General features: G+C 52.4%; 1 protein-coding gene across 4 annotated transcripts; it reads left to right on the top strand.

Annotated features, from left to right (window-relative positions):
• The first annotated feature begins 540 nt into the window (after positions 1-540).
• On the top strand, positions 541-2239 carry RPP25L (ribonuclease P/MRP subunit p25 like). Of its 4 annotated transcripts, none has more exons than XM_059657196.1 (2): positions 541-682; positions 1414-2239. In XM_059657196.1, exon 2 carries the CDS (start codon positions 1445-1447, stop codon positions 1934-1936), a length of 492 nt encoding a protein of 163 aa, XP_059513179.1. In that variant the 5' UTR covers positions 541-682; positions 1414-1444; the 3' UTR covers positions 1937-2239. The 4 variants fall into 4 exon arrangements, with proteins under 4 accessions (XP_059513179.1, XP_059513180.1, XP_059513181.1 ...); XM_059657197.1 differs by having other exon boundaries at positions 572-664; XM_059657198.1 differs by lacking the exon at positions 541-682 and adding an exon at positions 727-898.
• Positions 2240-14303: the final 12064 nt, after the last annotated feature.

The raw sequence follows: 14303 nt of genomic DNA, 5'->3' as shown, positions 1-14303 counted from the left end.
CATTTAACAAATATTTGAGTGCCTATTACAAGCCCGGCACCCGACGTGTCTCAGTGGCCACACCCCCGGGACCCAGGGGCCTGTGAGTCATTAGCGATTGCGGCCAAATTCCAATCCGTCCCCCTCCCCCCCTTAGCTGCAGCCAGAGTGAGCTGTGCACACGAACTATTTTGACTGGCCCCGAAGAAAACCCCCATAGCCGCTAGTGCCCACGGAATGCGGTCAAAGCGCAGAGCTCGGCGACCAAGGCTCCGCCCGCACAGCAGCCACTCTAAACGGAGCCTCGTGCCCCTGTCAAAGTGAAGCCCGCAGCTTCGCCTTTGCTACCGCGGTGTGCTCAGCTAGCAACGTCATGCCTGCCCTTGTGCAAGTGCCAAGTCCTTCTCGTCCTGCGGACGCGGGACACCTCCGATGGCCCCCCTCCCGCCCCAGCAGGAGGGCCCCTTCCCCAAGCTGGGCAGCATAGACGGGGCGTCACCCAGTTTTCCTACGGAGACTCCGCGGGTCCCGCCCCGCCCTTCAGGCCAGGCCAGGCCCCGCCCCAACCCAAGGCACCGCCCCCTCGGTCCAGGCCCCGCCCACCCGCCCCACCCGGCATGCGCGGTCCCGTGGCCTCGGCGCGCTCCCGGCCCGCGCGCCATCTTGGCTCTGGATCGAGCTTGAGGCACGTGCAGTCACGGCGGTGAGAGCCGGAACCTAGCGGGGTTGGGGGTCACCTGGAGGCGGGGGGCGGGCAGGAGAGGCCGGCTTTGGGCCGTGCGGCCTGCAGGACACTGGGGCGACCTGTGGCCATAGAGGCGGCCTAGGCCGGCGGGCCGACGCCTGGAGTTACCCAAGCAACCGCCCGCCCGCCTGCCCTCCCCGTGACCGGGTTAGGGGGAATGACCGGGAGTCTCGGGTGAGGGGTGCTCGGCCCTGCCCTGGGGATTTCGGTGCGGCGGAGGGGTTAGTTCTGTCTTTGAGGAGTTTTTAAAGAATAATTTATTGTTGAAAATATTACATATGCCCCCCCCCCCCATTGACTCCTTCGAGCCCGCCCCGCCCAGGCCTTCCCACGCTCTGTCTGCCCGTGACTTATGCGTATATGCACACAAGACCTTTGGTTGCTCTCTTCCCACCCACCCACGAGGAGCATTTTGGCGAGGGCTCCCCTCTGCCTCGGAGCTTGAGGGATTGGGACCTTCCTTAAAGGGCCGCGTTCCGGGAGTTTGGTTCAGTCTCGGGCCGAGGGAGGGTTATGGCCTGTCCGGGGCGATGGAGTGTATGGGGTCCCGCCCTTCCCAAGGCGAGGCAGGGATGGCCCTTGGTCTGGTTCCTGGAGATCTGGGAGGAGGAACAGGCTGCGTCTGGGGGAGGCCAGGGTGCGGGTGGCCGGGGGCCCCTGGCTGCGCGTTCACCCGATTCTCCTTGCAGCGGGCAGTGAGCTCAGGCAGCAGCCAGCGGGATGGAGCACTACCGCAAAGCCGGCTCCGTGGACCTCCCGGCGCCGTCCCCGATGCCCCAGCTCCCTCCGGACACCCTGGAGATGCGGGTCCGAGATGGCAGCAAAATCCGCAACCTGCTGGGGCTGGTGCTGGGCCGTTTGGAGGGCGGCAGCACAAGACACGTGGTGTTCTCGGGTTCTGGCCGGGCTGCAGGGAAGGCTGTCAGCTGTGCCGAGATTGTCAAGCGGCGGGTACCAGGCCTGCACCAGCTGACCAAGCTGCGCTTCCTGCAGACTGAGGACAGCTGGGTACCAGCCTCACCGGACACAGGCCTAGACCCCCTCACAGTGCGCCGACACGTGCCTGCCGTGTGGGTACTGCTCAGCCGGGACCCCCTGGACCCCAATGAATGTGGCTACCAGCCCCCAGGGGCACCCCCTGGCCTGGGCCCCACGCCTAGCTCCAGCTGTGGCCCCCGACCCCGAAGGAGGGCTCGAGACACGCGGTCCTGAAGACCAGCTGAGCAGGCTGTTCTCCAAGCCTGAATGTCTAGGGTGGCTGTGCCTTCTCTGGAAGCTTCTACAGCTGCTCAGCATCCCCAGCAAGACTTGAGTCCACAGCAGTGGGCCTCCCTGTGCTGATTCCCCTTCCCTCTGGCGTATGCAAGGGGCTGCTACAAAGAGTGACAGGTGGGGGCTCTCAGCTGGGCTCTGGTTGCTGAAGAAGGGCTTACTCTGCCCTCCCTCCACAGGGCCTCTGATCTGCCTGCAGACAGAGGTCCAGGGAGGGGGTTAGGAAATAAAAGTTCTGCCATTGTCTGTCTGATGAGCCTCCCTCTGCTTGGTCTGCTATGTGGAAATGGGGTTAAGGGGGAGGGGGTCTCTGCCCTTGTCCCCCAGGAGCTCAGAGGCTGGAGACAGGAAGGGTAGGCTCAGGCTATTGCTGGGAGGATCTTTGTTAACAAGCCTCAAACAGTGACCTGACTGACTATGTCTAGATCCCTGGGTGGGTCTACTGTGTGCTTTGGGCTGGTTTAAGGACTCCGCCAGGGCAGACATTTTTCTCCGTCTGTGGCATATAATAGTGGTCATGATTATGGTCTCAGGCACCAGACTGTCTAGATTGGAATCCTGATTCTGCCTCTAGATTATTAGTAAGTTACTGCTTTGTGCCTTAGTGTTCTCATCCATAAAACAGGATATAGTGTTTACCTCATAGGGTTTTTATGAGGATTGGATGTAGAAATATACACATGTAACTCCTAGATACTACCTGGGCATACAGTGCTATGTAAATATTAATTGCCTAATTATTAATGGCTCAGCCTACAAACGTGCTTTTTCTTATCTTAAAAACATACCTTCATCTCATCTCTTCCCTCCGGCTTTCATCTTTGCCTTCTTACCCCTGGCTGCTGCTTTTCTGCCTCACATTGGCTTTTGACTCAGATTCACCGTGGTCAGGCCGGGGGCGTGAGGGAGGAGGTAAAGACTGCAGTGGTAACCAGGGCCCGCAGGGACCAGAGCAGGATTGTGGGCAGTGGTGGACTCAGTGAAGAGGTGAGCCAATTGGGTCTCCCACTGGATTTTTAAAAAAATTACATTTGATGTTCAAAATATTAGTTTCAAGTGTAAAGCATACTGGTTAGACATAACTTAGGAAGTGATCCTGCTGATAAGTCTTCCCACTGGATTTTGAGGTCTCCAATGTGTCTAGTAGCCTGGGTGTTCAGTCACCAGGAAAGCACAAAGTTAGGGTTCTTCTAAGCTCATGGTGTAGCAGGTGGACTCAGCAACTTGAGTGTTGAAGTGATGTTTGGCTGAGTGCGGGCAGGAGGGGTTGAGATGTTGGGGAAGACAGAGTTGGGGGGACTTGAGGCCTCAATAGGGCTTAGAGCAGGGGTGAGGGGACCACAGGACCAGCAGGTTGTGGTCAAAACTTTGAACATTGCATCACCCTTTGCTTTCCAAGGTATGTTGCCCAGAGAGATGTGGGAGACCCTGGGGGAGAGGCAGATGATGGAGGTTCAGGGGCTATTAGGAGAGACGGGGGAAACTCAGCAGCTGCCTGGCAGGCCTCTCAAACGCAGAGGGTTATGAAGCATCCAGTATACCCCTAGGGACTGTGGTGGTGACTCAGGTGTCTTGCTACCAGCAACTGGCTGACTTCTCCCTATTCTCTGTGGCTAATCTAGGTTTTTTGCTTCCTCCCAGTTTCTGCATATTGTCTTTTCTCTGAGCGTCTCCACTGGTGTCTTCTACCATCAACAGCTCTTTGTCATTGGTCCCCAGAACTTTGGAACCAGGCTACTTGCAGACTGATGGTTTTTGGCTCAGCATCCCATCCTGATCCACCCTGCTGTGGCCACAGTGGAATGATCATGTGGAATAAGCATGGTGACCTGTGCTGAAGGAATGATTCAGTAAGGTGCATCACAAGCTCTGGGTGTCTAGGAGGGGCTCCCAATTAGGTCCTCATCAGAGGACCACCTGGGATCTCCAGGGTGATGGTAGGGGTAGTGTGGAGAGAAACTGAGCTGGGGTCAAGATCTCTTGGGAAGAACAGCGTCTGCAACTCAAGAGAATCAGGAGATAGGCCACAGGCTGAGGAAGGGATGGCTAGTGACTCTGGGGCCTTTTCTCTTTTTGCCCTTTATAGAGCCCAAGGGGGGCCTAGAAAAGGAAATGTGGGGAGGGAGCAGAGAGAAGTGAGGCCTTTAGCGGTTGGAGAGAGCTTAGGAAGGAGCTTGAGTTGTGTATAAGTGCTGATTCAGGTATTTGGGCTTGTTTTTTTCTACTCTATTGTTAAAGCCACTGAAGTATGTCATTTGCCTCCATTTTTTTTTTTTTTTAAGGTTGTGCATGCCCAGCTGGCATGGCTCAGTGGTTGAGCGTCAACCGAAGAATCAGGAAGTCATAGACACATGCCTGGGCTGCGGGCTCAATCCCTAGTGTGGGGTGTGCCGGAGGCAGCCAATCAATGATTCTCTCTCATCATTGATGTTTTTCTCTCTCTCTCCCTCTCCCTTCCTCTCTGAAATCAATAAAAATATATTTTTTTAAAAAAGAAAAGGTTATGCCACTCCTAAACAGCTCTTTCAAGAAGTTGGATTGTGAATTGGTGGAGAGAGGTGATAAATAGCTGGAGAGGAATGTAGACTACAGAGAGAATTTTATTTATTTTTAATGAGTTGGCAGAGATTTGAACATGTTTGCAGGCTGACAGACAAAGCTTCTAATTTTCCTTATCCTGCCCCCCCCCCATTTTTTTAATTTTAAATATAATTTACTTCTTTCGTGTTTTTGTTTATCTGTCTCCTCCTGATGAGAATGTTAGCTCCAAATGAGCAGGAATTTTTGCTTTGTTGAATGATGTAACCTTTTTAATTTTTGTTGTTAATCTTCACTGGAGGACATTTTTTTTTTCCATAGAAAAAAGGAGGGAGGCTGGGGAGAGAGACAGAGAGAAACATCTATGTGAGAGAGACACATCCATTGGTTAACTCCCGTACATGCCCCGACCAGGGCAGGGGATCGAGTCTGCAACTGAGGTATGTGCCTTTGACTGGAATCGAACCCGGGACCCTTCAGTCCACAGGCTGATGCTCTATCCACTGAGCCAAACAGGTTAGGGCTAACCTGAGGATCTTGAACATAGTTGGTGCTTGATACATATTTAATGAGTGAATGAATGAATATTGAGCCTCCACGTATGTCACCACACCCAGATCTCATCCCATGCCCAGATTAGTCGGCAAGATTCAAATTAATTCACTGGATAGCCTTAAAGGATCCCCTTGATTGGTCACTGCCATGGCTCAGCTCATCTTTGGTTTGGTCCCTTGGGACCCTGGGCTCTGGTCACACTAATGCCTCACTCTTCCCATATAACATGAGACTTTCCTGCCTCTGAGCCTTTGCTCTTCCCATTCTGTCTGTTAGGAACTCGTCAAGAATGTTCCAAGGATACCAATGCTGGGCTTGGAGCATTCCTCAGGGCCTACCTCCCCATTCCCCTCTGGTTGTCTACATCACCAGCCTGGAGCTCATGGACAGGCCTAGTTCTGTAGGATATCTCCAGCTCCCACTTGTGTATTTACACTGGGGTGAAGTCTGTCTGCACTTCTGAGTCTGGCCACGAGGTGGCAGCGTTCTCAAAGGGATAGCCCGTCCCTCCCCTTTGCTGTCTGCAGAGGTCCCCAGGAACGTCAAGACAGAGAGGATACTCTAGGCTTGAAATTTGGACCTCGGTGGGCGCAGTGACCTCTCAGTTATTCAACAAATAGTTAATGATCACCCATAATGTAACAGATATCACTGGGTATAGAACCTCCAGTTCCATGAAGAATATAACCACATATACTAGTACAGATAATTTCACAATTGGTGTGATGAGTTCAGAGATTAGGGAAGTTCATTAGACTTCGAGTGTTCAGAGCTCCTAGTCCAATCTCTAGGGACAGGCAAAGAAGAAGAGGAAGTGCAGGCATGAACTAAGACATAGAGGTGAGAGGAGCATAGAAGTGATCACTGGAGTTTGAAGTTGAAGGCAGGAGCTTGAGGAATGAGGCTCAGACGTGAGGGGGGGACCAGACTGGAAGGGCCTAAGTGCCTGGCTAAGGAGCTTGGAGTTTTTCTTTAGGGTAATGGAAAGTCACTGAAGGCTTTAAGAAGGAAGTGATGTCAAATATAAGATTAGTATTAGATAGCTCTGGCTGCTACAGAGTGGAAGGTGGGTTGAGGGCACAGGGCAGGAAGAGCAGTGAGGAGGCTGTCATAGGGATCCAGGGGAGATGGTGAAACCAAAATATGGCTGTATCAGGCCCCACAGAAGCCCCGCCTTGCCCACAAGAATTTTCAAGACCTGGCACTTTGAAAGGATTCTTGGCCCAGTACGCTCTCCCCCACCATTTGAGCCACCGCAGTCCTGTTCTTGAGGCGCCTTTTGGCTCTATTCTAGCTATGATTATTCTGGCTAGAACCTGGGGCTGTCAGTTTCCACATGGAGGCCAAAGCGTCCTAGGTTCCTCTCTGTAGATCGGTCAGCCTTGAGCTCAGCCTACACCCCAGTGATCCTTTCCTGAACTCCCTTCTTTGACAGAAACACCCAGATAGACGTGTGAGTTAGGAGCCTCCTCCACCAGGGAGCCAGGGTGAGCATTGGTCACTCCCTGCACCAGAGTTCATGTGTACACACATGTGAGCACATGTGAGTGAGTGCATGCATCCACGTGTACCATTGGCAATACTCATGCTGAGGGAAGGGCATCCCCGACAGGCAGAGGGGCATCACCTGAGGAAAGGTGTGGAGGTAGGGGAGTGCAAGGCATTGCTTGGGGAGCAAGGGGGAATGTTGTTAGCAGGGTCGGTCTGGCAGGGACAGGTCAGAGCCTGGGTGGGGTGGGGGTGGCGATCTGGAGCCATGGCCATGTACTACATGCAGGGAGCACCAGAGCCAGGTTTTGAGCAGGGACTGGGAGAGTCACCTTCACTCACAGTCTCATGAATATGCACAGAACCTGTTGAATTATGCAGGAAGAAAGGATGTAAATGTATATGCAAATTTGGTGCTGCCCTCCCTGTTGCTATGGAAACCAAAGAAAAGCAAGGGGGGCCCAAACCCTGGGGAAACCAGGCTGGAGAGACTGGAGAAAAGGAGACTCTCCTCTGTCCTTGGCTCTTCCCATTCCTGCTGTTTTGATCTCTTTCTTTGCCTCACTCTGCCTTTGTCTCCCTTTGCCTTGCTCTCTCTCCATTTCTCTGCCTCTCTTGATCCTTCTGTCCTTATCTTTGTCTTGGTCTCTCTCTGTCTTCTCCATCTCTATTTATCTCTCCTGTGGGGTTTTTTTGGGGGGTGGTGGTGGTATTTGTTTGTTTCTCAATCTCTGTCCGTGTCTGTATATCATTGACTCCATGTCACTGTTGTTCTGTGACTCTGATACAGTTTTCTCCCTGACTTCATGTGTCTCCCTGTCTCTGCCTCTGTGTCTAATCCCATGGGCCTCCCTCCTGCATCTCCCGGTCTCTGTGTCTCTGACTCACATCTTTCTCTGTATGTCTATTTTTGTGCCTGACGGTCTCTGATTGTGTCTGTTTCTTGGTCTCTCTCCCAGGCTCTCTTGCCTCTCTTTTGCTCTGACCTGTCTCTTTGAACCTCTTATCCCAATGCTTGTCTCTAACTGATGGGAAGACCAGGAAGCTGCACATCTGTCCTTGCCTGATGGGATGTTCCACCCCTGGCACAGCTGTCCACACGTTCAAGGATTCCTAGGTGCTCTCCCCACATAAAATCCCTTTTCCAGCCTGGCCCGTCACAGTGCTGTCACAGGAACTCTGTGACAGGCCCAGGCTGGCTGCCAGGACACCAGGGCTCCTGTCCCAGCCTGTGCCTGCTGAGTGACCCTGCCTAGTGTTTCTCCCTCTCTGGATCGGTAGTCTCAGCTCTCTCTCCTTGAAGTTGGTGAGCACCTTGAGGAAATGATGTGTAGGGAATGGGAACTGAGAGACAGGTCTTAATGGTTCACACATCTGGCCCTTTGCCCAAGGGCTGACGTGAGGGGTCTGGCTGGGGCCCAGGTATGGGGGTGTCTGGGGCTAGTTGAGACCAATCCTAGCCCCCAGAGAAGCCTCTTTGCTAAGCCACAGAGTCAAGCAGGAGTCTTCCCACGGTCTAGCCATGCTCCTGTCTGCTATAGCCTCAGCCATCCAATTCCCTATTTGAGGCCCCTTGTGCGCCTGCCTTCGTTTGCTTTATAGTTCTAGAGCACCTATTTTGCTTTTATTTTGTTTTTTCCATTGCGAGGATATTTTCCCATTGATTTTTAGGGAGCGCAGAAGAGAGAGGGAAAAACAGAGAGAAACACATTGATTGGTTGCCTCCTGCATGCCCCTGACCAGGCTGGGGAGGAGCCTGCAACCAACGTATGTGCCCTTTGGTTCACAGGCCGATGCTCTCTCCAAGCCAAACCGGCTAGAGCATAGAGCACCTGTCCTACACCATTCTCTGCCTTCACAGATCCACAGTGATATAGAAATTACATCTGGACTTTTCATGTCCCCCCACCTGCACAAGAAGAGGCTCTTTGGTCCAGGCGAAGAACACAAGATTCTTCAACCCCATAGTTTCCTATCCCTGGCAGCCTCAGTTTGAAAATATAAAGCATATGCAGCTGCCAACGTCATGGACCAAAGTTAATAGAAAGAGACAGACAGAGATAGAGACAAGAGAAGCTGGATCTATGGAGGCAGCATGCCTCCATACAGGGTTTGGGATGGGGTATGGGAAGCTCAGAGCAGGACTTGGGGTGAGGATGGGCCAGAGTATTTTGAGGGCAGGTAAGCCACCTTATGTAGAGGTGGAGGGCTTCCCCTTTTGGTTCTGGACTCTGGGCAGGTTGCCTTACCTCCAGGCAGGCATTAGACATGGGGGGTCTGGCTTGGGCCCAAGTGTGGGGGCGGTCAGTGCAGTCAGGGCAAGTCCCCCTTCCTCCAAGAGGCTGCCAGGCTGAGCCCCCAGCTTTCCTCCCCTCCAGAAAGAACACAGACACAATCACTCTTCCCATCAACTGTGATTCACCCATGTTCAGGCCCAGGCGTGATCTTCCAGGAATTCCATGTTTGAATTAAAATCCTCCCAGACATCCCATCCCACCCCACCTGGGCCAGTTGTGCCAATGGGGGTTGGAACAGGGTCAAATAGGGCTTGCTGGGGGTGGGGGGTGGGCTTCAAACAGAGCCAGATGCAGGGAGAGAAAAAAGATCAGGAGAAAGGTGGAGAGACGAAGACTGAGAGGCAGAGGATAATGTAGAGAAGATGGCGAGAAAGACAGACAGGGAGAAGGAGAGACATAGAGACATCCGTGGGGAGAAAGCCAAAGCCTGCTGATGAAGGAGACTCTAGTGCCCACCAGACTGGTGCAAAACACTTGACTGGATTATCTCATTTAATTGCATCTTCACAAGAGTCTTAGGAAATTTGCACTGTTATGATGCCATTTTACTCCGGAGGCAATTGAGGCACAGAGACATTACATCACTTGCCTGAGGCCACAAAGCCAGCCAGTGGTGGAGTTAGGTATTTGAGCCCTTTGCTCCACTGAAGAGCCAAGGCGAGAGACAGATACAGGGACAGAGGTGGGGACCGATTCTCATACCTGCACTGCTGGGGACTCTGGAGTCCAGGAGTCATCTGGCAGGGGGAGGGCTTTCCCATCAGGCCCACAGACATGAGGCTTCCTGTTCTTTCTGTCAGAGAGACACAGAGGGAGAGAGAGACAGAGAAAGACATCAGAGCCGAGAGAGAGAGAGAGAGAGAGAGAGAGAGAGAGAGAGAGAGAGAGAGAGAGAGAGAGAAGAGAAGAGAAGAGAAGAGAAGAGAAGAGAAGAGAAGAGAAGAGAAGAGAAGAGAAGAGAAGAGAAGAGAAGAGAAGAGAAGAGAAGAGAAGAGAAGAGAAGAGAAGAGAAGAGAGGAGAGAGAGGAGAGAAAGATGGAAGGGGAGCTCCAAGCCTCGGAATCCCTTCCTCCTTCCTGCCCCCCTGGCGAGCAGCCTGTCCTGCTTGTGCTTCAGATCCGGCCCAGCCAGCACCTTGTTCTGGTGGCGCCCGGGCTTTGAGACTCATCCTTACTTCCCCACACATTTACTGAGCACCTGCTGGTTGAGAGGTACTCCTGCCCCACATCTCCTACCTTTCTCGTCTCTTCCTCTATTGAGAAATCCTTTCCATTGTCTAACTTCAACCCCCTGGGATACGTTCTGCAATGAAAGATTAAGATGAGAATTTGGGGACAACTCGATATGGGGGGTGGGGGTTAGTCTACCATACACTGGGGTTGTCTGAGCACAGAGAAGAGGTCCCGAAGGCTGGCTTCGGGTGCCTTCTGGTTTGGAGGCTCCTTCTAGTTGGTTTGGGGAGAAGGGTCATTGGCCCAGCTGGTGGGGGCCTGGAGAGCTGAGCTGTCAGCAGCCGGGAGGATGGGGAGAGAAGAGAACCAGGAGCTATCCTGGGGGAGCTGGGGAGTCCCCGTTATGGTTCCTAATGTCTTAGTCCTGGTTTCAATCACCGCCAGGGCCCCCAGGATTCCCTGACCACTGTAGGCTCCCAAGCTAGAGGAAGGCTCAGGACCCTCCTGGGAAGGCCGGAAACCAAGGCTCACGGGTGGAAGACTGGGGGCAGGGCAGCTTGTTTTCATCCTCTTCTTACCTCTTGGTCTGAGAGAGGACCCCAGACCAAGAAGGGCTCTGGGGACAGCAGGAAGGCTGGGGAAGAAGGGGCCTACGCTGTGCTCATGGGCCCCTGGTGGAGGGTATACATCAGCCAGCTCCGTGGCACCAGCTCGGTCCCACTGGCCCCATCTCACTCCTAGCTCTAAAGCCCAGGGCCCATTCTGGCCTCACCTGGCTTCTTTTTGGTCCTGTGACAGCCCGGACTCCTGGCTCTCCTTGAACGACTCTGTCTTCTTTTTAAAAAATCCTCAACCGAGGATATCTTTTCATTGATTTTTAGAGAGATTGGAAAGGAGAGCGAAAGACAGAGAGAAACATCGATGTGGGAGAGACACATCAATTGGTTGCCTCCCACACACACCCCAACCAGGGCTGGGGATCGAGCCTGCAACTGAGGTATGCGCCCTTGACCGGAATTGAACCCAGGACCCTTCAGTCCATGGGCCGACACTCTATCCACTGAGCCAAACTGGCTAGGTCCTCTGTCTTTTAATCACGGTTCTCAGGATTTCAGCTGCAACCCTTTCCTCCCCTGCCTTTCATCACACCCTCTCCCTGCTCCCTGATCTTGTTCTCTCCCAGCATCCTCATGGTGCCCAGGTCAGTGTAAGACTCTGACGAATGCCCATGCAGCCAGCACTAGTGCAGAGGGTACTGAGGGCGCTGGGAGCTGTTGGACAGGGACAACACACCTTCCGCCATCCAGTGAGCCCTCTCAGCTTCTCTGTTCTTCCCTCCTTGCCCCTTCTGGCCATCATCCCACAGACCCTTCAACTGGGCATGTCAAGCCCCAACTCTCTCTCCAGCTCAGTGAATGGCACTGTCATCTCCCAGTCATCTGTGCTTTGTATACAATGTTCCGTCTGTGCCTGGCACACAGTAGGTGCTAATAAATGTCTGTTAAACTGAATTTGATTCTCTTTTCTCCTTTGGACTCCCTGCCCCCGCCCCCACTCCCCCCCCCCCCCGTAACACCCCCCCCCCCGTAACCCCCCACAGCCCATCTCTATTGGTTTCCCTGGGCCTGGGTATCTGTGACATTGTCTTCAATTCTCTAGTTTTTCTCTAACAAAACACAGAAGTTGAGTTTCAAAGGGGTGGGGTGGGGTAGATTGAGAGCCTCTCCCCCACCCCCCGCCCCAGCCCTGGGAGAATACAGGCTGGCTGGGAATGGAGCTGTGGAAGACGAAGGGAGGGAGCCAATCTTGGGGCCACATGGCCACCAGTTCATCAGTCCTGTTTGGAAATCCCCGTTATCAGGGAGGCAGCTTTACAGCAGCAGGGATCAAGATCAGACTCTGGGCTGCCACTGGAAGGAGACAGTCCTCTGAAGACATATGCCTCCTCCATGAAGAATGGGTAGTGAAGGAGATCAGGGCCCACTGGGGTGGGAAGGGAGGGAAAGAGGAGGGAGAGAGGGGGAAGGGAGGGACTTTGTGCTTCTGAGCAGGGAATTAGTTTCATGCAAATTTTTGCAGCACAACATGAAAAACTGCATCTGTGATTTTGCAAGTCTGTGCCCCTGTTCCCACCTTCAAACACATATAGGCCCCTAGGTTCCCCATCCTCCCTTGTGCCTCTCCTCCTCTGGATCTCTGCCCCTCCTCTGACTATCTGCTTCTCTTTCCAAACTTCACCCAGACCACAGGATCACCCAGGAGGAGGGTTCTGGGAGAGCAGACACTGAACTAAGTGTCGCGGGGCCTGTTCTCTATGTAAAGAGTGACATGGGGTTCCTCCAGGGTTCATGGGGGCAAATGGAGAAGATGAATCTGAGTGCCTCCTGTCCTCTGTCTTGAGCCCTATGGCCCTGCCCCAGATCAGGCTGGAGGTCTCTCGCCTATGGGTCACTGCAAATACCTCCTCCCTGGCAGCCCCGCTTCCAGCCTTAGCCTTTCTCACCACCCTTTCTGAATGATCTCTCTAAAACAAAAACCAGGTTCCACTCCTCACCTACTTTATGCCTTTCCCGGCCTGCGTGGCCTTGGCAACAAAGGTGCTTCAGGATGTGGTCTCTGAGCCTCTCAGCCCGCCTTCTGGGTCTCCGTTAAATCCCTGGCTGGATACCAAACCCGGTTTCCCATCCCTTGAGGCTGCGAAGCACCCAGATGGGCTTCCTCTCTGTGCCCTGGGACTTGACTCCTGCTTGCTTGCTTGCATCATTCAGTATCTGTTTAAACCTATTTTCAGTTTTAGGAGCCCCTGTTCTATGGCAGACCTAGCTTAGAGGTTTCAGAAGACGGAGCTCACACAGGCACCACACAAGTAACTAGGTAGGTAAATGTTGCCCTAACCGGTTTGGCTCAGTGGATAGAGCGTTGGCCTAAGGACTGAAGGGTCCCGGGTTTGATTCTGGTCACGGGCATGTACCTTGGTTGCGGGCACATCCCCAGTAGCGGGTGTGCAGGAGGCAGCTGGTCGATGTTTCTCTCTCATCAATGTTTCTAACTCTCTATCCCTCTCCCTTCCTCTCTGTAAAAAAAAATCAATGAAATATATTTTAAAAAATGTCATACTAACTACTATAAGGAAAGGGTATGGCGCTATGGGAGAGGACAAAGGGGCTTCGTCTAGGCTTCTCTTAGATGACATTTAGTCTGTCACCTGTTGCCTGAGGGGGCTGTGGAGTTAGCTACTGCATTCTCACATGGATAAATTATATACTCACCATCTTCCCTGACTAGAATGTGAGTCCCATGAGAGCAGGGGATTTAAAAATATTTTTTAAGGCAAAAAGTAAACAGTAAAATGCACAAACCTTAAGTGCACCGCTCAAATTTTGACATATGTTGTACACTGTTGTACCCTCCCCTCAACAAAGATAACTGCAATTCCAACTTCTATCACCATAAATGAATTTTGCCTGTTTTTGAGCTTTATATAAATGAAATCACTCAATATGTATTCTTTTAAGTCTAGTTCTTTTTTCCCCCTTTTGCTTAACATTTTGTCTGGGAGCTTTATCCATTTTTGTTGTGTGTAGCTATAGTTGATTTTTCCCATTGCTGTTATTATATCACAATGCATGCATCCATTTGAATAGTTTCCAGTTTGAGGCTATTATGAATAAAACTGCTATGACTGTTCTTTGTGAATTTTACAATGATTTCTTCTGGGTATATATCTAGGAGTGGAATTGCTGGGTCATAGGGTATACATATGTTCAGCTTAGCAGATCTTGCCAAACAGTGTTTCAAAGTGGTTGTACCAGCTTATACTTGCACCAGCAGAGTGTGGAGTTCTAGCTGCTCCACATCCTTAATAGGGCAGGGATTTTTTATTAGTTCAGTGCTGTATCCAATCACTTAGATCAATGCCTGGCATGTAGTAGGTGCTCCATAAATATTTATGACTTCCTTATGAATGGGGGAGCCATCAGCATTCCTGGGGGCCTGCTCTGGCCCTGGCACTAACTTGCTGTGTGACTCTGGGCAGGTGACTCTCCCTTTCTGAGCTGTTTCCCTATCTGTAGCTTCAGGAGACCAACACTAGGGCCTTTGCCTTCCATTGCCGGCTGTGTGCTGTGAAAGCTAGATACCTGTTTATTCACTCACTCCACTTGTGTTTATTAAGGTCCTACTATGTACCAGGATGGTGAGGACAGGATCTGTGACAGCCTCTTTCAGGTTAGCCCAAACCAGGGGTCACTGTCCATT

Source organism: Myotis daubentonii, chromosome 11, assembly GCF_963259705.1.
Source record: "Myotis daubentonii chromosome 11, mMyoDau2.1, whole genome shotgun sequence".
NCBI lineage: Eukaryota > Metazoa > Chordata > Mammalia > Chiroptera > Vespertilionidae > Myotis > Myotis daubentonii.
The sequence above is the reverse complement of the archived record's forward strand: the minus strand, read 5'-3'. Positions and strand labels throughout refer to the sequence as shown.